Genomic DNA, 26,458 nt, shown 5'->3' on the forward strand with positions numbered 1-26,458 from the left:
GATAACTGCAAGGAGCAGGCGAGAAGGTGGCGAAAAAACATTCAGCCACATAATTCAGTTTCTGCCAGTGTATTTGTGTGGCTTTTAACAAGTTGTGGCTTCCTTTTTGGGGAAAAAAGATCGCCGAACGAAACGGATGCTGCAGGAATTTAAGAAAAGCTGGCTTCTGAATAAACTGATGGGATTTCATTTCGTACCGAATAATATTTTGGTTTTTATTGAGCTCCTTAAACCTGATTTATAGTTTCTACGGGTTACGGGTCCTCCCCTGTAGTCAAAAACTGAAGTGGCATCTTCGACTTATTTTTGGCATTGAGGGAACCTGCCGCAGCTGGTGGCCGTTGCATCCATTTAGGAGATAGCATCCCATTCGATGGTGCTTCAACTTTAAGGGTACTTGGGCCAAGTTTACAATTCCGCCATTGCCAGTAACCGTTATGCACGTTCTGCCACGTGACTAGGTGTTGCGGGAGGAGGAGCAGCGCTTTCCATGCGAGTCCTCTGGCTCAGGACTCGGCATTTCTAATTGCATTTTTACTTAGTGCCGAGTCGAAAAGTTTCTTTGACTTGGCAATGGCCGGAGGGGAGCAGGAGCTGTGGGTGGATGGGGTCCTGTGCGTAAAGTTTAATTAAACGTGTTTGATTTATGACTTTCTGGGCAGTCGGCAGCTGCAACCGCAATTCCAATTCCAAAAACCTAATGCTTTTATTTTAGCTCGTGTCCTCCTCCACAGAGGAATAGACCGAAAGTTTGCCGCTTTTCCGCGCTTTTCCACGCCGGACCCGAAAACCAGGAGCCTTTATGGCACCTGCAGTTGTGTGGGTGTGTGGGGGTGCACGTGTGTGAGTGCCATGTGCCATATGATTTCCGTTTCCGCTTCCGTTTCAACACACAATTTCCAGCACCTTGCTAGCGTCGCATCTTTGGCCGGAGCATTCCATTAAGCGTTTATTGTTTTCGTGGCCATTAAAGTTGCATTTTCCCACTGCCACTAACACTAACACCCCAGCCACCCCATGGCACTGCCACCCAATAAAAAAAGAAACGAAACAAACACGAAAAGTTTTCCTCAACAAGTTCATCATCAAAGTTATAGCACACAAACAGCAGGTGGGATTCGAAGGGCAATCTAGGCGCAAAGCCCTGGGCTTAGGATTTTGGGGCGCAAATCAGGTCAGGCCACAACCACAAATCTCTGGCTCAATCCATGCTGAAAAATATTCCACGATAATCAACTTGGTACACGTTTGCGAGAGTCCTCATCCTCATCGCCCTCGTCCTGGCCTTTCTTGTGCCTTGTAGGCTTTTTCGCCCTGCCATGCATTAAAATGCCGAAAATGATTGGGAAAATCGCAAAAAGGCGAAAGAAATCCGGAAAAGGCAGCCGCACAAATCTCCGGCCAACATCAACGGGGCCAAGGCGAGCGCCTCGGCGAGAACCTCTGTGTCCCTTATCCATATTTTTTATGGCCCAGGGAGGAAAATGGAAAAAGTTTATGTTAAAGCCACTCTCGCCTTCGCCGATGAACTGTGCGGATAATCGCGGGGCCTTCTGCTCGGCCATTTCCAGTGGCTTAGTTCGGCCCGTTAGCTGTGGTGGTGTTTGTGGGCCAAGTTAATACGGTTCCGGTATCGGTGAGAGCTGGCCCAAAGCCACAGGGTCCTGCCGATTGAAGTTGTTTTTTTTTTCGGAGGCTAATTTGAAAATAGGAAACACGGCTATATGGAGGCTGTTTTTATTGCCATAACCCATACGCCAACATAGCTGTCAACTCTATGGCCCTAATGAAAAGTAACATTCCTAATAAAAAGCAATCACTTAAAAATACATATTAAATTCCTGTCTAACCGAATAACTTTCGGCCGGGCAACGAGTGCCATTTTGTCAGGGCTTTTGTCACAACACACTAATTGGCCAGGTCGCGAAAGGATAAATCCACAAAGAGGCGGCAATACCAGGCACCCACCCAGACCAGGACCTCTCGCCCTAACCCTACACCCCTCCGACCGACAAAATACAACAGTTCGTAGTCCAGTTCATCCATAATCCACTACAAAATGATTTTCATAAATGGCCAAATATGTGCAAAAAAAAGGCAAATATATTTCATTTATGGAATGTTTCGTTGACTTTTTTCTTAAATGAAATTTTACATTTAACATGACCAATTAATGTGCGGCAAAGCCGCAAATAAAACCGCTTAATTACGTGACACGGCCAAAAGGCAGACAGCCTGGGAGGCTGGCAGTCTGGCAGTCCGGCAGTGTGGAAGCCCGACTGCCGGACCAGGCCAGGGACGAGGTGGCCAAAGAGGTAAAATTTGCATGACACGCATCGAAATGAAATAATAATATGGTTAATAAAGCCAGCCGCATCTGATTCATTCACTAGCCGCCGACACCATGCCACAGCTCAGCCGCTCCCCCACCAATTCCCGGCCAGAAATCCTGAATCCAGAATCCGGCTCCAGGCCAATTATCGCACTTATTTCGCTGCTAATTAAAATGCAATTATTTGCTTTAAACAATATAATCCCACTGACTGGCATTTCGATTTATTTGCATATCGAAAAGGTGTCCTCAGATTATTTACCTCAAAACTTTATTTAATTAGGAGCAGTCTTAAAGATTTAAAAAAAAGGATCACATCCTGATTGGAAAGCTTTGTGTGTTATGACTAGCTGCGTTGCTTGTGTTTTATAAATGTTGTTAATCTTGTAATGAATCTAAATCTAAGTCGCTGGATGCCAAGAGTCATCACGGATCCACATCGGACTCCGTAGATGCGTCCTCGTCGTCCTCGTCGTCCTCGGCCGTGATGTGAAGGCGTGGCGCCGAAAAGCTGTTGCTCTGCCTATGTCGTGGACTCGTAGCCGCCACTGATGTAGAGGCGGTCGGCGATGGTGGAGCCTCCAGCACGTACCGGCCCCCGTTGGCGGCCACATTGCGACCCGCTTCCTCCACGAAGTCTGTGATGATTTGCCACAACGGCAAGCGATCCGCCACGCCGCGGGCACGAGCTTGCAATAGGGCAGCGGTGGTAATCATAGTAAAGTTCAGGACGCCTGCGTTGAAGATGTGCAGCCAGGCGTTGATCCGAAGCTGGCTGTCCGACGAGTCGTCACTATGCGGCGGCACAGGGAAGGGCACTGGCATGGGCAGCGGCAGTGGCACGGGCAGCGCCAGCGGTAGCGGCAGCTGCACAGGTGCCATCTGGTTCTGGAGACCGGTGGTCAGCGGCATTGGAGTCGGCAGTGGGCGCGGCACAGGATGACCGTTACTAGTGCGCTTCTGGGGCGGCTTCGGGGTTGGCGCGGAGACCGTCGATGGGGTGAAGCCATTTGAGGTGGCGCTGGCTGGGGTGATGCTGATCTGGGGCTTCGCCATGGCCATGGCCAGGATCGAGGGATAACTGCTGCTACCTAAAGGAGGAAGGATCCACCATTGGAGTTAGAAGGTGCCCACATGAGATTCTAATCATCAAGTAAACTTACCTTGCTGCCCCACAGCCGCGTCGCGGGTCATCCGCTGCTCGGCCCGTTTCACCCAGCCCCGGACGGTGGACTCCGGGACGCCCAGCTCCCGTGAGATGCCGGCCTTGGTCTCGCCGCCTCGAATACGGGCTATGGCACGTTCTTTATCGTCCATGGAAACTTGCACCCGAGGACGCTTGCCACGTGGCACGCCGAATCTTTCCATTGTCGGTAGAAACGCGAAGAAGAGAGCACGAAAATGGAGAACGAACGAAGAAGCGATGAAGAACTTTCGACTGGTTTCGGGAAGTCTACAATCAAGGGCTTTTCACAATTTCACTCGCGTCGCCTTATGCCGGACGGTCTGATTTGCTCGACACACTGTTTTTGACAGCGCCTCGGTTCGAAGGGTTCTGTTCGGGGTTCAGGGCCAGCTGACATTTAAATCGGCGATGTCATCGGCATCTCCGTTTTCTTCGCGTTCGCCACATGCCTCTTTCTACACCGTTTCTCTCCATTCTTTTTACTTTCTTTTCGGCCTTCTTTCGGTCTGGACCCTTTCTGCAGAGCGGCAGGGATGCTTTCCCCTCCGGCCTGCCAACTCGACGCAGTGGCGGTAGCATGCCCATCGAAACCCGAAGCTTTCAGTTTTCACTTTTTATTCATCATCATGTTTATTTTCGTACTTTTATTTATACATTTATTTCTGACGTACACTAAAATATGTGTCCTAATTTCCTTTTTTCTTTTTATTTCAATTTGTGGGTATTTGACTGGAAATACGATCTGTGGCGTACCACTCTCTATTGGGTTTTTACATAGCTCATTGCAACTCGGGACTCTACTGTACCTTCCAGGGTGGAGCACTCTCTGGGTAGGGGTCACAAATTTTGAGGTTAGGGCTGGGACTAGGGCTGGGACTAGGAGGAACTAAGAATTGCTCCTATTAGGATCTTCTATGTCCTTAAGAATCTGTTTCTATCTTGACTTACGATCTATGAGCCCCATTAGGGCTGCAATTTACAATTTTATCCTGGGGCTTGCTCGAGGGATGCCTCGCTCTAAAAGTCCTGCCGCAAATGCCGCATTTGTCGCAATCCGGGGGAAGTTCCATTTCAGTTAAGGTCTAGGTAAAACTATGTGCAAAAAATATACCCTATGTATTGTATTGTATATCGTACATTATATACACATGAACGTGTCTGTGTACGCATATATGCCTGGATTTGCTTGACAATTTGCCAATAATAGTACAATGTATTCATATTGTAGTTTATCAATAATATTAACTAATAAAACCACCAACAATTTTCTTTATCAATATTACTCCTATTACTGTGAATTGAATGTGTATTTTCTTTTTTCTGGTTTCTGGTTGCGTTTTCCACTCGACCAACGTCCTGTCTACCTGTTTACCTTAATTAAAATCTAGTTTCTTTATGCCTTTTTAAAGTATTCCTTTTTCATTTCAACAATTATCACGTGACAATTTATGCTTTAATTAATTTATGCAGGGCAGTTTTAATTTCTTTCCTTTGTGTTTTTTTTTATTTTTGGTTTTTTTTTTTGGATTTGTTTTTCAAACTCTATATGTTTTGTGGGCTTGTGTTTCAGTTTTTTTTCCCCTCGTAGTTTTTATCGTACATTGGTTTTCAATTAATATTCATTAGCTGTCACGTAGAGCAAAAGTTATAGACTCAACCGGCAGAGCTACTTACATAGTTATAGGGATATTAAGGATATCGAACTCTGAATGCGGGAAAGGGGGAATAGCTTTTAGTGAAGAAGGGAGATTGTTGCTTAGCCTGGCAGTGCATTATGGGAGAACTAGTTCCAAACTCAACAGAATCCTTGGGATGAATTGTCGCCAAAATAATACCAAATTAATCCCTCTTACAGGTGAACCTCTCCCTAGTAGTCCTCCTCTAGGTGGTGCCTTCCCTGGTGGCTGGGCGACCTCCTGCACATCCTCCGCAGGATAGCGAAGAGCAGGGCGAACATGAGACACAGTCCCACGGTGATTAGAGCCAGTTTTCCGTACGGCAGCTCGCTAAGGTCCCGCCGCAGGCAGATCTCCGGCGACTCGTCGTGCAGCACCAGCTGCCGGTACTCCCCGGCGTGGTGCAGCAGCCCCAGCTGCTCCAGATTCCACTCAATGTGTCGGGTGAGCTGCGCCAGCGTCGAGGTGTGCGTTACATTCGGGCAGTTGGCGACTCCGTTGCAGAGCAGGTGCCGGGGGATGCAGACCTCGGTGTCGCCGGGGCAGCGGAAGTCGCAGCCACCATCCTGGAGCAAAGAGGCGGCCAGGCTGCCGTCGGGGTTGCGGGGCAGATGGAAGAGCTCCGTCCACACCAACCGGAAGATGTTGCGACCTGGCTGGCCGTCTCCGGTGTACTGGATGAGCACGGGCAGGGGCTCCTGATCGGCGCCAGTAGCTCCCAACTCTGCTGTGGTCAGAATGGGCAGGTCCCGGGCCAGCGATATGTTCTCCGGACAGACCACAAACCGGGGCTCCAGACGCCCGGCCAAATACACCTCAATCTTGGCGCTCTCGCAGCTGCGGTCGGCAAAGCGGGCCTTCTCCAAATTCAGCCACAGGTCTCGCTGGGCGGCCACCTTCAGCTCCCAAATGCACTTCTCGCGGCGGTAGTGGTGCTCTGGAGGCGCCATCGGGCCGGCCACCATGGCCAGAGCCTTCTTGTACGGGAAGACCAGTTCGCCGTCTGGCGAAGGACCCAGGGTGATGGGACCACACAGAGGCCCGTGGGCGAACTCGTAGGTGGCTTCGAACAGGGGATTGGGATTCTTGAAGTAGGACGTGATGGCGTGCTGGCCCTGCACGATCATTTCGAGGTTCATCTGGTCCGCCGAGGAGATGACTCGTACCGCCCTGGGGATGTTGTCGCAGAAGCAGGCCAGGTTATTCTGATACTTGTCCCGCTCCTCCCAGATCACCAGCTTGTCGACGCGCTCCTCGTGGCAGCGGGTGCAGGCGTTGCTGTTGTATGGCAGCTCCTTGAAGGACACGGCGTTCACCTCGATGATGGCCCGGGCGTAAAGCCTCTTATCAGTCACGAACTTGTACTGGCACCTCACGTCGCTGCCGCCGGTGCGCTTGAAGATCAGCGAGTTAAGGGGCGACCGCAACCGGCCGCCAGGGTGCTTCCAGGCGTACATCACCTCGTCGCAGAGGGTGTTGGGAACGGGATCACCGAAGCGGGTGTTGTTAAAGAAGTCGTAGTGCGCCCAGTAGTACAGTGAGCTGCCGCTGTAGCTGCCCGTCTTGGAGTCAAACTGAACGTACAGCGAAGGGCTGGTACTCACAAAGTCCACCTTCTCCATGGGCCGCGAGAAGGTGTCACAGAAGGTCTTGATGATGCGGGCGGGGTCAGCGTGATCCGAGTCGTAGATGGTCAAGGACTCGCCGCAGTCACCCTCGTACTTAAGGATTGGCGACTCGATCCGATTGATGCGGAAACTGAAAAGATAAGGATATTGGGGGGGAGACTATTACTTTAAAAATTCAACATCCATTCGGGCTTAATTTGCAAAGAAATATGTATTTTCTTTTGAAATAACACTCCACTCTTCGTCTGGCTCTTTGCCAGGTTTCCGGCCACAATTCTGGCCGTTCTGCCGGCTCTGCCGCATTCTACAATTTAATAAAAATTCCGCCTGCCAACAGGTAAATCCTGGCCGCCCCTCTGGCTTTCTAAGGCTCCATCGGCCCCGTCTCCGTCGCACACACGTAGCCTCGTTAGGGTTTTTGGGGTCGCGATGTGAGTTGCATTTTCCTCCATCAAATTGCATTCCCAAACTATTTGCGGCTGTGTCAGGAGTGGAGCAGGGAGCTGGGGCGGTTCAAGGATATTTGAAAGGAGTTGATGTGGAAGGCCAATTTTCTGCAGTTTTCCTGCATTACGACCGTTCGACTCTGGGGCGCAAACAGTCGCGCTGGCTCGGCGGAAATAGAAAGATCAAACTCATGAAAGGAAAACGGCAGAGGACATTGTTGCGAAATATTTTCAAATATTTCCAAAATTCAAATCAAATTTTTTCAAACAAAGGGGAGCCAGGCATGTATCTGGAAATGGATATTCCATTTTATGAAATTGTAGTCATAACCATCGAGGGGCCTTCCGAGCCTTACCACAAATTGTTATATAACTCGAGTCCTGTTTAGCCTCCCATGTCCATAAAGCCGCATATCCTTTTCAGAGTGCGGTGAATACATTCTATGCAATTACATTTGGCTCTCTCCAAAAATATGACATAATACAACATTTTATTAACTCACACAAAGTTGGCCCAAAAACGGGGACAGTGAAGGGGGCACGAAGCGAAATCACCATCATCAGCAGTTTGAAGGGGCCAGCGGCATGGGGAGGGCCTACTGGCACGCCCCCTAATCTACGTTGCTGGCAGGCAGCAGTGTGGCACAAATTTCATTTGGTTTCGTTCTTGTTTTTTATGCCCGTGAGTCTCCCCCTCACTATTCATAATAGAGCAGAGTTACTATTTTCCTACTTTTTTTTTTTACCAGCTCACCCCCTAGCCCCAAACCTACTAGCCCCTGGCCACCCCATGGCGCCTCTCGACGTGCCCATACCGTTATTCACGTACGCGTTGTCGAAAAGTAAGCTCCGACACCCTGCGGCATGTCCTCGTAATCCGTTTGCTGCCTAGCCCAGTTACAGTTGATGCAGAGAGAGAAAATATTAATAATACAACATTGGTATAGGTCAGGGGCTTTAAACCTAGCAAAGAAAAATCCATAGCATACTTTTTTGGGCAGAAAACTGGTACATGGTTTTAGTGGTTTAGAGGTTTATTATTGATATCTTTTATTGAAAATTCTATTAATTTTCCTCTCTGTATCTCACAGTTTCGAACTAGCGGTCCAAACTTCCCGTTTTGCTGACTCAGTGGGTGGGGTTGCCACGAGCCAAGGGGACAGAGGAAGTGAATCCTGGGCCGCGCGGGGATTGTTGTCAACTGGTTAGCCCGGTTATGTGCATATGGGAGTCGATTGGTGCCGTGGCCAAAAACCCAAAGCCCACAGCCCAGGGCGTCAGTTTATGTGGCCATAAGGCTTATAAATAGCCCAAGTATAGGCCATGTCTTGCGCATTTCAAGCGGATTTTTGGTACGTTTTCGGGGCTCCGAATGGCACTTGGAGCGGAGCAGGGCGGGAAAAGGTAGTTTGGATGGATACAATTGATTTTATTTAGGTTATTTGGAAGATGGCCTACATGGAGGGATGGGGAATCCAGCCAGAAATGGTACAGGGCTTGCTTTTATTAGTCATTATTGGGTAAGAGTAGATAAAGCAAATGTACATGTTGGCCATCCTTTAAACCTGATTTCATGCTGCGACATTTAAGCGAGCAAGGGGGGAAGGAGAATGAAACGATAGTGGACATTAATCCAGAGTAGTAACACAATCTATCGGATAATGGGGCCCTGAAGCAGACGCTGATGAGTTGTTAGTAGCTAGTAAACCTACATAGTACACAGGCGACCCACCCACTCGACCATTCACAACATTATTGGGAAAAGTGTGTGCCCAGCACAAGCAAATGGATTGCTTCCTCCAGCTCCGCCACTCCTGGCACGAAAACTTAAGTGCAATATACTCAAGGAGTAGTTCAACATCTGGTCATCTCACTCGGAAAAAATCGCAGGAGATAGGTGGTGGGAGGTGGAGCAGGAGCAGTAGCAGGACCAGGAGCAGTAGTCTGTGGAAGACAAAGCCCGGGCAAACAAAAAACGAGAAAGCAGCCAAAAGCAAAGCCATGACATGTTACTTAAATGAGCAACTTTGTTGGAAACAATGTCGACAGCGTCTAGACTCTAGACTAGAGCTCGAGACTCCTGCGACAGGAGCGGTGGCAGGACAACAGCCAGCCTCCTACACACGTAAAGGGGGGACTCTTGAGGTCCTCGGTGGAGGGCAAGGCAAACGTAAACTGACAGCCAGGACTGCGAGAAAACCATCCTAATGGGCTGCAATTGTTGATGTATTCCGGCAGAAGGTAGTTTAGATTTCCCATTTAAGGTTGCGACTTTAAAACACACAAAATATATGACCTAACTGAGTTTGTTCCTACTTTATATTCTGAATATTCAAAAAAAAAAATGCACATTTTGTGAAAACCAAGCCAAGAGTATCTTCACCTTCGGATCCTTTCGAACCACCTCTACTTATTGCTACTTTCTCTGTTGTTATTGTGGGCGTTAGCTACAACTTGAGCGAAGTTGGCAGAAACAACACAACGCAACAACCACCCAAACAACCACAACAACAACGGCCATAACAACAACCACAGTGGCAGAAACTTGGCTAGAAAAAGCACCAGAACATGAGTGTGTGTTTGTGAGCCAAGTCGAACGCAGAATTTCCCATAGAATTTTTCGTTTACTTTGAACTTTTCTGCTCCCCAAAAAAAAAAAAGCATAGTCCTGGCCTACCCGTCTCTTTCGCATGGGGTACAGCCCTCTCTTTCTCGATTACGTTTACCCTGTTCGGTTGCATTTTGTGCACTGTAATCACGCAATCATGTTGCCCACTTCTGAACTCTTAATGGCAATCGGTGTAAACGTGCGCACAACTTTTCCAGCCCCACCCCGGCTTCTCCGTTCGCTTTTCCCCATTTTCCGGGCCAACAATGAGTCTGCAATGGGTGCTGCACGGCTTTGCCTCGTCCTGTAGGTGGACATAAATATTTATCTTTTGGCAAAAACTTGTTTGATATTTTAGCCTTCCTCCCGCACCTCCGATCGTGTACATCCACCATGTGTACTTGGTTTTCTTTGGTCGCTTCTTGGCAAAAACTTGGCAATGTTCGGCAACAATTTCTGCATAAATTACAGAGCGGTTGTTTGCCTTCTTCGGAGGAGGAGCTCTACAGGATCTACCCAAAGCAGCATCCAGAATAAAAACTAAAGCCAAGAAATCGTTTGATGTTTTATTCAATCCTTAAACATTAATGCCAACTGCAATGGTTTTTATTTTCAACTTATTTCCACTCATTTATTCTGTGTCATTCCCGAATGAGACTTCTATTAGATGACCTATAATCCCTATAATCATGAGAAGGCTTGAAGAAATGACTTCCTATGTCCTGCCTAGTAGGTGTTCAAAAAATCCCTGTATCAGCCATTCCGACCCCTTAGGAATGCCACATCATTGCCAATTTTTAAGAGATCCTTCTAAGGAATACACCAATCATATCAGATTAAAAATACCCACTAATCTGCATCAAAATCTGAACAACAAATTTTTTGTCGATTTTCGAAAAAATTTTATGATGGTACCCCTTGAAAAAATGACGAAAATTCGACCAAATTTTCGATTAGTAGTTTTTGGTTGTAAAAGTAAATACTCAAAGAGCTGAAATCGGGAGTACATTCCATTCCTTGATCAGACTTCTATTAGCTAAGATATGGTAATGGAAAGGCTTGGAAATATGACTTTCTAGTGTATAGATTAATTGATGACCTGGAATTTCCCGGATGGGGTATTTCGACCCCTACCAAAGGCCATATCTTTGTCAGTTTTGGAACAATTCTTCTGAGGGATACACCGATAAAATTGTATTAAAAATCCCTACTTATCTACATTAAAATCTGGATAACAAATTTTTGGTCAATTTTCAATAAAATTTTATGATGGTACCCCTTGCAAAAATTTCGAAAAATCTACCAAATTTTCGAATGGTAGTTTTTGATTGAAAATGTAAGTACTTGAAGAGCTGAAATCGGGAGTACATTCCATTCTTGGATCAGACTTCTAATGGCTAAGATATTGTAATGGAAAGGCTAGGAAATATGACATTTTTATGTGTAGATTGTTTGATGACCTGGAATTTCCCGGATCGGGTATTTCGACCCCTACCGAAGGCCATATCTTTGTCAGTTTTGGAACGATTCTTCCGAGGGATACACCGATGAAATCGCATTAAAAATCCCTACTTATCTTCATTAAAATCTGAATAAAAATTTTTTGGTCGATTTTCGATACAATTTTATGATGGTACCCCTTGAAAAAATTTCGAAAAATCAACCAAATTATCGTATGGTAGTTTTTGATAGTAAAAGTAAGTACTTGAAGAGCTGAAATAGGGAATGCATGCCATTCCTGGATCAGACTTCTATTAGCTAAGATATGATCGCAAAACGGCTTGGAAATATAAATTTTTTTTGTCCTGCCAAGTAGATGGTATTAAGTAACCCCTACTAGTAACTACTTACTTCAGTATAAAGCAGTATTATTATTGCTCTTCCGGAATAAAAACTAAGGCCAAGAACTCTTAATAAATTTATTCCTTAATGGGAGCTGCAAGGGTTTTGATTTCCTATTTATTTCCGCTCGTTTACCGCTCAGCCAGCTTAAATCCGACAACGACTGCGGCTCCGACTCTCAATGCGAGATTTTATTCACAATTCGAGTTTAAAACTTCCTGCCATCGCCATAGCCGACGCCGACGCCATCGCCCCCAATGTGTCAGAGGGCAGAGGGCGAAGGGAAAACTTTGCCATTGTCTCTGGAAGCCGAAAACCGCAGCACAATAAAATATTTCGCAGGGCATTGGGAAAATGCAGTGGAAAACACTCAAAATGAAATGCACAATCAATGCGACACTTGGCCGAAGAGTTCGGAGCCCGGAGACTGCTCGCCGGCATTCCAGACGGAAAACAACGCCCCGGCGACAAAGTAAAAATCTACATACATATATCCTTTCTACATATATACTGGTCTGTATACAAAGGACAACTCCAACTCGACACGTTAAATTAAAATGTCACATAAATCTTTGCGGAAAATTTCATTAAAATACGCTTACAGCATAGAAGGCAATGGGTTTTTGGTCCTTGGACTTCGGAATGGGATGGGAGTCCTCCCACAAAGCCGCAAAACTTTGCACTTTTAGCCAAGGACTGGCCAACGGATTTCGGACTTGGTGAGGGATCAACTTGGGATGCTTCTTGTCGGGATAACTGGTTCAAAAATGGAAATTTTAATGGAAAAACTTGCGCCACGCACAGCGATTGCAGGCGCTGGTGACCCCGATCTTGAGACGGGCTGGCGGATGTTTTCAGGAGACACCGACAGGATAATTTAAAAAGTACAGCCAAAGGAAGTTGAAAGTTATTTGATTTTTGATTAGAACTGAAACTTTGTTGTCCGAAACTTTGTTCTTGAGACGTGCGACCAAAGATCAGGGACCTGGAAGGGGCCTATGTTTTTTGTTTTCTAATTTATTGTTTTCTTCCTGGAATTTTAAGGATCCGGAAACAAAACATTACCATGCCGGACTGTTACAAGCGCCTACCTGGGGAAGTAGAGGCGAACGATTTCACCGACATGCCCTTTGATGTGGTAGCTGCAGGAGGTGTTCGGCGGATACCAGTGGGCAATGCTCAGGAATATGCCCTCGCTGGCACTGCTGTCCTTGAGAGAGTCGGAGCTGAGCAGCCAGTCGCACACGCCATGCTTGATGCCGGCGGTCTCCACGTGGCCCGGCCAGTTCCCGACGTTGAAATGGAAGCCTGTGTTTAGGAGAGGACCCGCCGGCGAGGTGACGAACTCTACGTACATGTACTGGGATGTGCCTGCAAGAGAACCATAGTTAATAAGGCACTTCATGGCCTAAAGTGGCCAATACACTCACCAATTATGCTGAAGGGGAACTTGCCCAGGCCGCAGAACTTTCCAATCAGGGGCGAGTGCTCGTCCCGGCCATCGTAGACCGCCAGCCAGTCGAAGGGGCAGTGCTCATTGCCGGATCCGATGGGCCGGATGGGGCAGGTCATCACATTCTCGCACCTGCAATGCAATCGGGAGGTCAGTCGAGACTCTCTATTTGCCGCGGAAGGCGTTGAAAGGGATGAATCCAATTCATTCGCCGCCTGACAACTCAATAAACTGGACTGAGGAATTGTGAAAAACTGAACAATTAAAAAACTCACGTTCCACAAATAACGAGGAAAATAAAAGGATAAAAGGAATGCATAAAGAGCCGGGCTGGCAATTGAATAACTGACTGAGTGCTGAAGCTTTTAGTGTCTGGCGGAAATCCGTGAAAAAATGTTGGGGCGGTCAGTGGTGTGGCCGAAAGGGGCAGACCTTAGTTTTTGCTAAGCCGGAGCTCAAGGTATCACTGAGAATAATTCATTTTCCAATAACACAATCACAGAATCAAAAATTCAACTACAAGTTAAGAATATTCTTTGGATTTAAAATGCTTTTAAATGAACATGAATAAGTGATTGGCAAGCTTCATAAGCCAAGCCCCCTGGCGGCCGCCCATGGCCATGACATTCATTTGCACTTTCCGGCGGCGGGGTAAGGGACGGCCATTGGAAAAAGTTTCCCAGCTTTCCCAGAAAAGGAAAAAATGTGGAAAAAGCAAACAGACAGACAGGCAGAATCCAAAGCGTCTGTTTTGAAGCCTTTTCTAATTTCTTGCGTCAGACGAGGAGTCGAGGATGCTTTTAATTTTTTGCCGGCTGTCTGGCTGGCCGGCATAACCTAGGCCTGAATGACCTGCGGGAGTCCTGCGGGGCAGCGGCCGGACAAAGTGACCTTTGTGCCCCACCGAGGTAAACCTGCCCCTGAGGGACGTACTGATTGGCGGGGGAGCCTCAATTCCGTTCAAAAGGCAAATGAAATGCCTCTCACCTGGCCATGTGCCTGGGTGCCTGTGTATGTGTGAACTTTCTAATTGAAAGCTAACTTTGGCAATTACCAACTGAACTTTAATCAAATAGACAGTGCATCCGACAGACAGTCCGAGAGGGTGGTAGGGCAAGAGGTCGCAGGCCGAGTGTGACTTGGCCAGTGGAACAAAAATAGCAATTTAATTGACAGTTCCATTGAGCCTCTCACTTTATCGGCAGTCTTTTTTCTTGGCTCACTGTCCAGGCCAATCCGGAAAGTTGGGCAACAAAGTTCTGGCAACTTTTGTATCTATATCTGTGTGTAGCCGGCGGATAGATAGATTTCTATTAGCTAGTCAGTTCGTTTCAGTCAATTTAATCACTTTGTCAGCAAGTTTTTCTTCTGCCGATTCTACCGACTCTGCCAAGAGCTAATCCAACTTATTGATAATAAATGCGTTGTTGGCCAGAAAGTTGATTACAAAGAAGGCTAGGGGGGGGGGGGCAATCCAAATGACTGTTTAGTCTGGGCCCAAACTTTTCCTGCCATTTATTTTTTCCTTAGCGAAGCCCAGATCCCCAAACACAGCACACATATCATCACAGAAAGCAGAAAGGACGAGCTGGGAAAAAAACATCTACTGACTGGTAATAATTTTGGCATATTAAAAAACTTTTTTACTCGATGACTTTTGCATTTGTTTGGCATCCGGCCGTCGAAGTTTCGCCGTCTGAATTTTTCTGCTGGGAGGGCACAAAATATTTTTGGTAAAGCGCAAGAAATTAGGAATGTTGTGGGGTCTGTATAGTACTTCTCCCTTTGGGGGTATTTCATTTTTTCGCAGCCAGGAGGAGCCGGCTTGACAGCCAAAGGAGCTCTGCAATAAAATGAAGTGATTTATAAAATAACACAACAGCCACACAGGGGAAACTTTGTGCTTTTCTGCTGAGTCGGCACATCCATTCGGAGCTGCGAAGCAGGTCGGGTTTTATGAACTGGATTTATGGCGGATTCATGCAGGACTCGTCCGGATTAGAGGCTGAGCCTAGGTGGTTTCCCACCATTCGATTATTGGAATTGAGGCAATAAAGTGCTCTAATTAAATATAAGCCATGTGCCACTAAAGTCTGCCACCATCATTAGCTCTCTACCGAAGGTCTGTTTGTCTAATCCTTTCCTGCAGCCTGCCAGAGAGTAACTTTGACTTGCAAATTAATACGTACTTAAGTGGGGGAGGCTGCCCCACTTTGCTGAACCCTTTGCCGAGTCGAGAACCCATCTCAAAGTTGCCAACTTTGACGTCCTGTCGTCTGTCGTCCTGCCTGCCTTTGGACTTCCAAAGGTAAATATTCAAATTGAATCTATAAAAATAAATTGAATGTTGCTTATCTAATTCTGACTTGCTGTTGCTTGATGTGCACGTGCTGGGCGGGCACTCTGGGTGTGGGTGGATGTAGCTGGGTGGGAGCTGGAAATATGCTGACTCCCACAATTTGCACATCAAACAGGCTTTAAGATCCTCGTGCCTGTCCATTCTCCGTCGGCCAGGAGAGTGCAAAGTGTTAAAAGCTGAAGGTTTTCGCCACCCAGCCATAAAATCCCCACCGGCCTGGGGGAGCTGGCGGAGCAAGGACCTCTGACCTACCCTCAATGTCCCAAAGGTCCCCATGATAAAGCAAATATTTTGTAAAAGGTCATTCCGGTTAAGCAAATGTAAATTGTATTTGTCGCGGCCCAGGCCGGAGCTCTTCCATGAAATATTAAAGTACTGATTTAAGCCGAAAACGGTCGCCAGGTGGGAGGTCGGAGAGCTGGCCAAACTGCCGGCAGAGAGCTCTTAAATGAGAAACAAATGTAGTTACATTAACGGACCTGGACCTAAAAGGGTTGACAAATTATGGAAACCTGGATGTCTGTGGTTTTTAAAAGCCAATAGAAGCCCTCTCCGTCTGGCATTAATAATCCAAGGAGGGCCCTGGCTGCAGCTCACTGCGGCAAGTGGGGGCAACCTCACTCAAAACGTAATCCTTTAGCCAATTTCGCCAGATACAAGGACTGGGACAGACACAGACACAGATATGGATGCGGAGGATAGTGACGCATACAGACACGGCGAGAACTGCAAGCCGAGGACATGTCGCCAACGTTTTCCAGCAAATTGGTGCCAATTTTTGCGACGAGCGCTCTGTCAAATTGTCATTGTCAGCATGCCAAATGCATTACAACAATAAAAGGACGACAACAACCAGCATTTTGGGGCGAGATGTCGGGGAATTTTGTGGATTGTGCAATCGGCGTGCCAAAATGACAAATTACAGGGTGTCGGGCCCAACACTAATTTCGGATCAAAAGGAAAGTGAACGGACGTGGAACGTGCAAAAAATCGAGGACATGAATTTGCATAAATGAATCGTATCTTTTTTAAACTGGAAGAGAAACCAAAATGTAATTCGATTCGATAATTGCTGAATTACTGGCTCCGGGCGACGCGAACCAGAAACACATTATCGCCCAGAAACCAAAAACCAAAGCCAGAAACTAATTCAATTCGATTTAATTGGTTATTTTTTTGAAAAACTTACCTCTGACCGTCCACGGCGAACTGCTCGTTCTGCAGATACAGCTTTATGTAGGGCTGGCGGGTGTGGAGCTTGTAGCGGCAGTTCAGGGCCCGGGGATATAGGCCGGGGTAGGCGGGACTCTGGACGTAGCAGGTTTGCAGGCGGCAGTCCCGATACTCCCGCTCACAATAGGATCTAGGGATGGAGGAATGTTTGTAGAAAATCATTGAATTATAGGCTTGGAAATATTTAATTTCATTTGTTTCGAATTGGTTGTATCACTCAGGCCAGGCCTCGATAAATGTTTTCACCAGAAGGCGTCCTAAATGATCCCCAAGACTTTTCGGGTTCGCAGCCTCCTCTTCTAACTGGAACAAGGAAGCCAGAAAATTGTGTTCACTGATTTGGAAATTTGTGCTCCCCCTTCGGGCCACGACAGCCCCGAATCCCGGACGTAGCCTAATGTATAGGACTTTTTTTCGAGCTTGTAAAATTGTTGTTAAATTACAGCAACAGGAACAATTGTGTAAAACCCCCGTTCTTTGGGAGCCTCTGCGTATAATTTTCAATTTGTTTAAGTAAAACAAACGGAAAATCATTCAAAGGCGAAGCCAGCGTAAATATGATTACCATTTTTATTTCTTTTTTTCTCTTGGGTTACTAGGATACTCCCAGGACCTCTTTCCATGCCCCTGCCCCTGCTCCTTCCTTTGTCTTTGCCAATTTGCTTTGCTCCTCAATTGGGTTTGGGTCTCTACCCCTGGCTCTGGCGTTGGCTTCGGTGTCGATGGATGCGCGCGTGACCGCAAAATTAGCATAAAAATCATATTGGCCATGTGGGTGCGGCCAGGGGGGGAGTCCCACCAGAGTTGGGGCCTGGCTCTTGATTTTGTTTAAACTTGAAAAAGATTGAGGAGCGAATTGGCCAAAACGGCGACTGAAGAGCCCCTAATAGCTGAATCAATTCGCTGGATTTTTACTTTGAGTTTCTCCTCTAAGGAATACTCCCTACCTGGCTGGATAGTTCCCTATCTATTCCAAGTTTTATCTGCCTTTCAAGTTATGGGACCTCCACATACTCCCTCTGCTACCTGCAGGATTCGCTGCCAGGACTTTACTTAAAGCTCGCAACTTATTTTATTAAGATAAAAGTTAGACAGGCAGGGAAGAGGCAGCAACTCCAAAACGAGAATCAAATAAAATTTAATGTCTGCAAAGTTTCATTTTTGTCAGAGTCAGAGGCTGAGTGGGAGTCCTTGGGCCCTGCTTTCAATTGCTGACTTTTTCAGCCATCTTTCTGGAGGATTTCCTCGTCCTCGCCGAGCCCTCGCGAATTTTTATGCTTGCCGCAGTGCAGAAAGCACAAGTAATTCAATTTAATGCGACCTTCTGTTGCCGCTGCCTGGATTTTTCGGCTGTTTTCGGCTCCGACTCGCATATGATTATGATGGGGATAACGCAGCCGACACAAGGACCTCGTCAAACAGTCAATGCCCTAGTCGTAGAATTGAATTAACGCCCGGGCTGTAAAACGCAAGGATCTGCCAAAGGCCCTGCGCTGATACAAAAAACCATTCGATTACCGACATTCTTCGTAAGCCACTTACTTACCCCTGGACAACCTCGCCGCGACGATTTGGATATAATTCCGGATGCTGTCCATATCGCAGATAGACTTCGGTTTGCTGCTCGGCGCGTGAATCGAATGTGAAGTAGGTCTGGAACGGGAAGAGAACAGAATCGCGGGATGAGTGGACAATGCCAGAAAATCACGTATACGCCATGTGTGCGGGTGTGTGTGTGCCACTGTGTGCCTGCCATTGTTGCTGATGAATTTTGTCAATTTCCCGGCTGGCAGGGAACTGCGTGTTTCGCCGGCATAAGCCCCGACGCCCCCATTTGCCGCACCTCCTTTCCATGCCACGGCTTGCCGCATGGAAATGTGCAATGTCATTTGCCCTGCCACCCGGAACACACACAAGGACACACTCCCTGACACCCCCTCCCACTGAAGACACTCTGTTTTTCCGTGTGCCCCTGCTGCCTTTCCTGTTGGCTGTTTTTGTTGTTCTCGGCTCCCTTGCAACGGTTGCCGTTGCCTCATCAGCGCTAATGACGTGCTGCAGTGACGTAGGCAGCTGCCACGCCCACGCCGCCCTTTGCCCATTGGCAGTGCACCCCTTTTTTTGGGGCCCGAAGAAATAAGGTTTCGGTTGGAAGGGAAAAACTCAAAACAAGAATGGGTCTTACCCTTTAAAGGAGATGGGATTTCGGGAAAAAATCATTTAATTTAAACAGAAAAAGTTTGGATTGGGAAGGGGCGTATCCTTCTGGATTATGGTGGTTTATTGGTTCATAATCAGAAACATAAATCCTCTATTATGGCCAGAGATAATGCATTTCAGGCTCCGGCACTGAACAAATGCAATAATTTCAGCCAATTTGCGGAATTGATTCAACTCCATTTGCGCTGGCAATCGATTTGGCCAAAAACATTCATTTCAATTACGGCTATCAAAGTCGGAATTATCGAACAGACACCCACAAAGCGATTTCCTTATTGGGTCTACCTCCGATCCGTGCCGCCTCTCCGTGCCCCGCAGTTTCAGCCATGCCGCAAAGTCAACGTCATGGTTATCAATTCGCTCTGCCGTGATGGCCACATAAACCCTGCTGGCCGCTTTCCATCAGGTGGTGGAGGGGTTGTCAGGTGGGCGGATGAGGCAGGAGGAACGTAATGCACATGTCAATATTAAATGCGTTACCGGCGTCAATGACGTTAGCGCCACTTAACGATGTGAACAATGGCAGACGCAGGCTCGGTTCGATTTATCCAGATGCTGCTCACGTGGATGCCTCTCCGGTTGTCCCGGTCGCACCGGATGCCCCGGGGATCCACCTCATCCCAAAATATCCTGGCCGATATAACTGGTAAAGTGCACAGAGAGATACCATTTTCGATTCTGATTTAAAGTAATACTTTATAAAATCTTTTTGATATTTAAAGGATTAAAGAGCTATATAAAGGAACTCTGTCTTTAGATTTTAAAGACTTAGTTCTAAATAAAAACAACGGATTAAGGGAACAAGAATTTAAGGACAATCTATCCATACTCTCTAAAGAGAAATCTCATATATGATCCAATATTCCCTCAGTGTATCATCAGAATGCAACGAATATTTTCCTAAAGGACCAAGACCAGCGACAGGGCAGGGCAGATCCTGATTTTAACGATGATGTTATGATGACGATGATGATTATGGCTGTGGCGTTGGTCCTGTCCTGTCCTGGTCCTCGGGACAGAGTATGCTGCTGATGCCCTGGGCCGACTCCTGTTAATGTCCTGACAAATTTGCGCTCGAATAAATTAAAATTTCAAACTGATTTGTTGCCGCCTGCTCTTTGGCGTTCGCGGCGTTTTTGCGAAATTATTTTTGATTTATTTCGCATTGAATTTATGTTAATGCGAATGCGAAATTATTTCGTTATTTTGTTCCGTTTTTGCGCCGGCTCCGGCCCTCATTAAATCGCGTTATTACATTGCCAGAGAGCTGTCGCTTATTTTTATTTATTACTGAATAATGCCCGTGCCCGGTCCCGTCCCCGTGCCAGTTCTCGATCCGACGCACTCGCGCCGAATAAGTGGCAAAAACTCTTCGTCCGTGTGGCAGGACCAGAAAACAAAAAAAAAACATGGAAGATGGAAAAAGGACGACAAAGCGCAGCATCCGCCAACTTTCAACTTGCAACTTCCCGGCGAGCTTGGAGAGTTTTCATAAATATTTATGACTCCATTAAGGTGTGCATAAGACACACTCCGGCGGGTGCCCTGCCAGAGGACTGCTCCTCCTCCAGCTCCGACTCCTGCTCCTCTAGTCCTGCCCCTGCCCCGTGTGCGTCTGCTCCTGGAGCACTCATTCATGGCTTTAGTCGGTTGTTTGTGTTTGCGCATCCCTGCAACTTGTTGTAAGCCGGGCCATAAAGCCAATCGCCTGCATCGACTACGCACAAGGACACGCCAGCCAGGATGGGTGGGATGGCAGCCTCCAGTAGAGGAGGGTAACTATTTGACTTTGGGATTGAATGGAATCAGTACCTCCGCCCCGAATAGAGTTATGGATATACAACGACGTGATTATGATGGAACGCTGGGGATTGGGAATTGGTTTTGCAAAATGCGAAATCGTTGCGAAAAATGCCGGCATTCGAGTTGGCAGTCAGAACTTTCTCCATCTCGCATGGCGAAATCGGATTTGCATATCACATCTCCCCTCCAAAAAAATGTTAATCATCAGAAATCCTTTCAGGACCTCATCCATCTAATAATGTGCTTCCCCGCCTCATCGTATAATTTCCCCCATCTGTTGCCGTTCAAGGGTCCTTCTGCCCGCCACGGAAGAAAAAAAACAAAAAAAATCCCCATTATAAATATTGAAATTCTTTATGTGACATAAAGAACTTATCTTTCATTTTATAAATGCAAATACCGCATCAAAAACGCAACATCCAAGCATCCAAGCAGTTGGCAAAAAAACGAAAAATAATTCACAAAAACTGGTGGGGCAAAATCCGGGAGAGAGTGGCAGGCAGTACGGGGCAACGAAAGCTAAATAGAATTCAAGTTGTGAACTGAAAATTCAGAGAGATACGCGTCGCTATACATATAGCAGGAATCTGGGGTGTGTATGTGCAGCAAGGAGACTGACGGCGCCAGCCAGCCAAAAAGGATGCAGGAGACAGGACACGCCGACAGACGGAGGCCAGACACGGGGCGGGGCAGTCGCCCACTCCTGAATAATGCATGCAAAAACACAAAAAAGGGAAAAAGCAACACAAAAAGGGGAAAATATATATATTCAAAAAAAAAATAAAATATATGCAGCAGGATGCCGTGTGGCAGGGTGTGTGAGTGTGTATAACTCTCGCTAAGTGCGAAAGTGAGTTGCATAGATGCAGCCAAGCAGATAGAGCAACATGGGTCAGGACATGGCAGCAGGGGTGTCCTGGACGAGGAGCTCCAGTTGGGGCTGGAGTGAAAGCGGCGAAGACAGCCAGCCAGGACTTGTGTACTGTAATATTTTCCTTAAATTATGTGATAAATATAAATATACAGACATTTGTACAGGCACACTGAGAAAAAGCCAGACTACTAACTAGTCAGACTATAGAATTAGAGGGAGAGAGTTCTCCCAGTGTATAAGTTATATCTGCAAACGCCTGGAAATATGCAAGGATCCAGGACGAGAGGAGACTTTTGTTTATTAGTGTAAGTGGCAAGGCTCTGGCGACAGAAGAGGCGGCAGCGGCAGGACCTCAAGGATGCCTGCTTTTGTTGCCGTAACAGTAATTGGAATTCTCTCCTGGCTGTTTCACAAAAATGAAAAGTCCCGCCAAGAGATCCCCAGGGAATGGTGGGAGGACAGAGACTCACAAAGGTGTCCAGGGAGGACTCACCTGATCCGTAAAGTTGTCCGTGTGGAAGAGCACCTTCACGTAGCTGGTCTCGCTGATGAATGTCTGCGGCTGCTCCGCCTCCCCGCAGAACATACCCGGTTCCCGGCGATTTGAGACATCCGTCTTGGCGTTGCCATCGACAATCTGCAAGGACACAACAACAGGAGAGCTGCAAACTCAATTCGGCCAAGGATGTCGCCATATGTCATCGCTTAGTCATATAAATTAGCTCCGACTGGGCGGAGATAAATCTCACAGCCACACCCACCTGCAAGTAGCCGCCATCGCAGTGGGTCGCGTTCAGCAGTTGACCCACTTTGAACTTCTTGAACCGCAGACGCAGCACAAAGTCGCGCGGCGCCCCCTTCAGGGTCCGGAATCGGTACCAGCAGGTCAGCGGGCGGCCCATGTTCTGGTTGGTGACCTCTGGGGAGCTGATGTCTTCGAAGATGTCCACCGTCTTGTTGCAGTGGTCTCTCGAGATGTCCGAGGAGCTGCCTCCGCCACCGCCTCCACCGCCTCCTCCTCCGCCGCCGCCTCCGCCGCCGCCACTGCCACTTCCACCTGGAAAGAAGAGAATAAGTTTACTTGAATGCTTGTAGTCCTCTGCAAAGATGTACTTTAAGATTGAAGCTTATGGGTCCTATTTGTAAACCAATTATTTTAGAATTGCCACATGTATGTAGTCTCTCAAGTTATGTCCTATCTGTGCCAAGGAATCTTCTTGATATACTCCTAGGATACACGAGCTGCCACTATCGCTTAAAGGCATCTCCAAAACGTACCTCCATGTGGGTGTATCTGGCCACAAATCTGGCCCAGAAGCCAGCCAGCTTATTAATCTCTGGACCGGCTCACCTCCGCCTCTGTCTGAAGGCAAAAAACGACGCTCGCACAAAGCTCCTGCGGCCGTTTCTATTCATTGTCCTTAATTTATACAGCGAAATGCATAAATGACAAAAGGACATTGTGCTGAATTTGTAATTCAAGTCTGGCTGTCGACAATGCCTCGCTTTGGTGGCCCCCGCACTCGCACTTTAATTTTAGTATTTACGGAATGCACTGAGAGAATAATTGGATACCTAAATATTTGTTCAAAAAGGATATAGAGAGGTTCAAGCTCGAAGAAAGCTTCTAGGGGTTTTGAATAGTGTAAGGACATCCCCTCTGATGCAAAAGACGCAGACGTCGCTGCCCCTGACTGTGACAAAGACCAAAAGAGAGAAGGTCCTGCCACAGCCCCGCCCCCCTCTGCCAGCGCCCACTTTAGCAGTCAACGCGCGTAAAATTTTGAGGACAGAACCGAGGGCCGGAGCGTTAGAGAAGCGGAGGAGCGAACCTCGTCGAGAGTTGCGTCGAGTTTCGCGACGAGTGTTTGTGTGGCATGCCTCCCCCTTATGCCTTCCTTATAAATTGCCCCAAAGGCGAGTGCAAGGCCTCGCCGGGGATCTTTTCGCCTATAATGCAAAAATATTCTTGCGCCCAACTTTTTAATCAGAGAAGAGCGAACTTGTTGGGTTTGCGGTTTGTTGGGTCGCCTGGCTCCGCAAACAAGGAGGTTACGTGACCAAAATAATTCCTTTTATTTTTTCGGCTGCCACTTTGTGTTTCTCTGATTGTTTTCCTCTGTTCTTTAAATTTTTTTGCGTTTCTGCCTTGCTTAGTTGAATTATGAATGACAAATCTTGTTCGGTTTATGTGCCGCGAATGCTGAACTTCTGATAATCGAGTGTACAGAATCGCTGCCTACTTATTGGGGCAACGATGTGCTGTTCCGCTCCTTACCCGTAAGCATTCTCGGAATGCTTAGCATAATTACAAGCCAAAAGGAAGGGATATCCACGTCAAGGATATCTCTGGCAGCCCCCCTAATTGAATCGGTGACTTAATTAATACGAGAAAAGCTTTTGCTTTGCAAAAAGAGCTCACAGCAACATCAAAAAGGATTTAATTAAATGAAATATCATACACTTTCCTTTAGCCGAGTCCTGATGGGTGGGAACCGCAAGCGGCGGAAGGGATGTAGCTGCGGATGGCGCTTCAAAGGAAGGGACGCCTTTGTGCAAATCGATATACGCGAACGTACATCAGAATTTTGACGAAACGCAATCAGCTTAGCTGCAGGCAATCACAGCGAGCCACCCCGCCGCCCAACCACCCCACTCCAATGGCGAACCACCCACCCGGAACCACTGAAACCACCAGCCAATATCGCCACCGCCAAAAGCGCGGCATGTGGTCCATGGAGCTTAACAAGGCTACCCATCCTGTCCTGTGGGTTTCTTAAGCTGAAATCAAGAAGGATTAGGGGGCATCTCCTCGGATGGGAGGTGGTGGTGGTGGTGGCCTCCGATGGATATCGCCGAAGGCGACAGGCGCTATGGCGTCTAACAAATCTGTTTAATTTATCAGCCCGTTTCATTATGTAATACCCGTTCTATGGAAATGCCGCCCACTGGGCGCCCTCCTGCGGTCGCCTGTCAAAGATAAACGCCGAAATTGTAGCTCCAAAACACAGCTTTTGGTAATTAGCGGTCAGAGGGAGAAGCCCCGAAAGGTATACGGCCTGGAGAGTCCCCAGCAAATGGAATAAAACTGCTTCTTGGGAGCCTGAAACATGCCATAAATAAATCAAGTCGATTGCCAAACGTTGATGAAAGGAGGCTTTAAAGCATTTCCGACTCTTTCTGAAGGAGAGTCTTCCACAAAAAAAGGAAAAGCATCACTCAGCCCGGGGCCTTTGGCCTCGTCAGCAGTTGCAGCTGCGAAGGAGAGCAGACTGGAGGACCGAGGGACTCGAGAGCCATGATTAAAACACTCGCCAAGTGCCAGACGGCAAAGTCCAACTGGTGGCACTCACTCACTTGCTAAGCCTTAAGTCCTGTGACTCCTTCCACGCCTCATCCTCCGTGCTGCCTTGGTTCTTAATCTTCGTCCCGGAAAGTTCACACAACTATTGTCACATGCGATACACCCACTCAATGGGCTACAAGAAGACTATTGAGGAGCAACAACTAGTACATATAGAAGACAGTACACTGAGGGAAAGAAGGGGCTGTTGCAGAGAGGCCAGGACCCTGGGTTATCGTTCCTGTGAAGCCTGTTCCTCAATAGGTTTTCAGTGAATCGATTAGATGCGTTGGGGCGAACAGAGAAGTTGCAACAACCAGTGGACTTCAAGCTCCTTTTCTGTTTTTTTTTTCAGATCCTGGGGCAGCTGAAAGTCAAGCTGGAAAAATGCTGAAAGTCGCTGGTCCTTTGCATATCCCCGTCACTTCCTTTGCGATTTCTGGGCCCTGTTCTGCTGCCCACATGTTGATATATTGTCAACAGACGCACATCGCATTTGTCTCGGCTTTTCCTCTTTGGTTTTCGGAGGAGGGGAGCGGTTTGGGTTGGGAATGGGGGATCTGGTTGGGATTTCCCGCCCCCTCGATTCTGGCTTGTCCCTTTTTTTGATAAAGGTTGACAAGCCAGTGGCCCCCAACCGCCCCTATCGCAGTCCTCGTCCTTGTCAACAGCCATTGAGCAGGCCCTGCCGTGGCAGACATGAAAATCGATTATGAAAATCGTTTGTTCAACATTTTTCACGCAGATACGCAGCAGAAGCTGCCGTTGCTGTTGCTGTTGCTTTTCCTGAGAGAAAAATGGAAGCAGCCAAAGTGGGAAAACAGATCGAGAACCGAGTCACTGGCTCCGCTTTTCTTTTTTGCATTTGCATAAATATTTTAATAGAATTTCAGTCCCCAAAGCGGCTTTCACTATTTTGCAGCTGAGCCGGCTCCCAGACCCGCGCAAAGATTGATGTTTAATGTGAAGGAGGCGCCCGAAAAGGGACACGAATGAAATGAAATTGACTTATTCAAATAAGTGATTTAGCACTTGAGGACAACGGCAACAACAACGGCTACGAGAGGACCCGAAACTCGTAAAATTCAGACAACAAGGCATTTGCATAAAATTGGAAAAGGAACTGCCAAGCGGCAGTACTCAAAAATAGGTAGGAAACTTTTCCGAAGATAGATGGCCATCAAAAGCTGAATTGGTTGAAGTGGGTCCTTCGTGAGGTTTGATAGGACTCACTGTCAAGGGATACACATCGACAGATTAAATTAAAAGGAAGGAGGTCCTTTTTCCTTTTCAAACCTCACATATTAAACACTTGCCATGTCTTTAATCTCAATACAGAACTCCTATTGAAAGCTTTGGCTTTCAAGGATTCTTTTCTGGCTTGTCCACTTCAAGGACATTAAGATTATCCATCAGCACTTGGAGCCGGCAACCACCTCCCACCGAAAAATCCAA

The 26,458-nt window shown here is 47.3% G+C and overlaps 2 protein-coding genes across 2 annotated transcripts; both read right to left on the reverse strand.

Moving 5' to 3' along the window:
• Positions 1–2,605: 2,605 nt before the first annotated feature.
• dany (distal antenna-young) lies at positions 2,606–3,700 on the reverse strand. The gene is made up of 2 exons (XM_017241321.3): positions 3,496–3,700; positions 2,606–3,423 (listed from the first exon to the last, which is right to left on the reverse strand). Exons 1-2 carry the CDS (start codon positions 3,698–3,700, stop codon positions 2,759–2,761), a joined length of 870 nt encoding a protein of 289 aa, XP_017096810.2. The 3' UTR covers positions 2,606–2,758.
• A 1,685-nt stretch (positions 3,701–5,385) lies between these two features.
• LOC108125205 (uncharacterized) lies at positions 5,386–23,948 on the reverse strand. The gene is made up of 8 exons (XM_017241318.3): positions 23,939–23,948; positions 22,422–22,717; positions 22,154–22,297; positions 18,310–18,416; positions 16,720–16,893; positions 13,149–13,303; positions 12,810–13,089; positions 5,386–6,952 (listed from the first exon to the last, which is right to left on the reverse strand). Exons 1-8 carry the CDS (start codon positions 23,946–23,948, stop codon positions 5,386–5,388), a joined length of 2,733 nt encoding a protein of 910 aa, XP_017096807.3.
• Positions 23,949–26,458: the final 2,510 nt, after the last annotated feature.

Source organism: Drosophila bipectinata, chromosome 2R, assembly GCF_030179905.1.
Source record: "Drosophila bipectinata strain 14024-0381.07 chromosome 2R, DbipHiC1v2, whole genome shotgun sequence".
Taxonomy (NCBI): Eukaryota; Metazoa; Arthropoda; class Insecta; order Diptera; family Drosophilidae; genus Drosophila; species Drosophila bipectinata.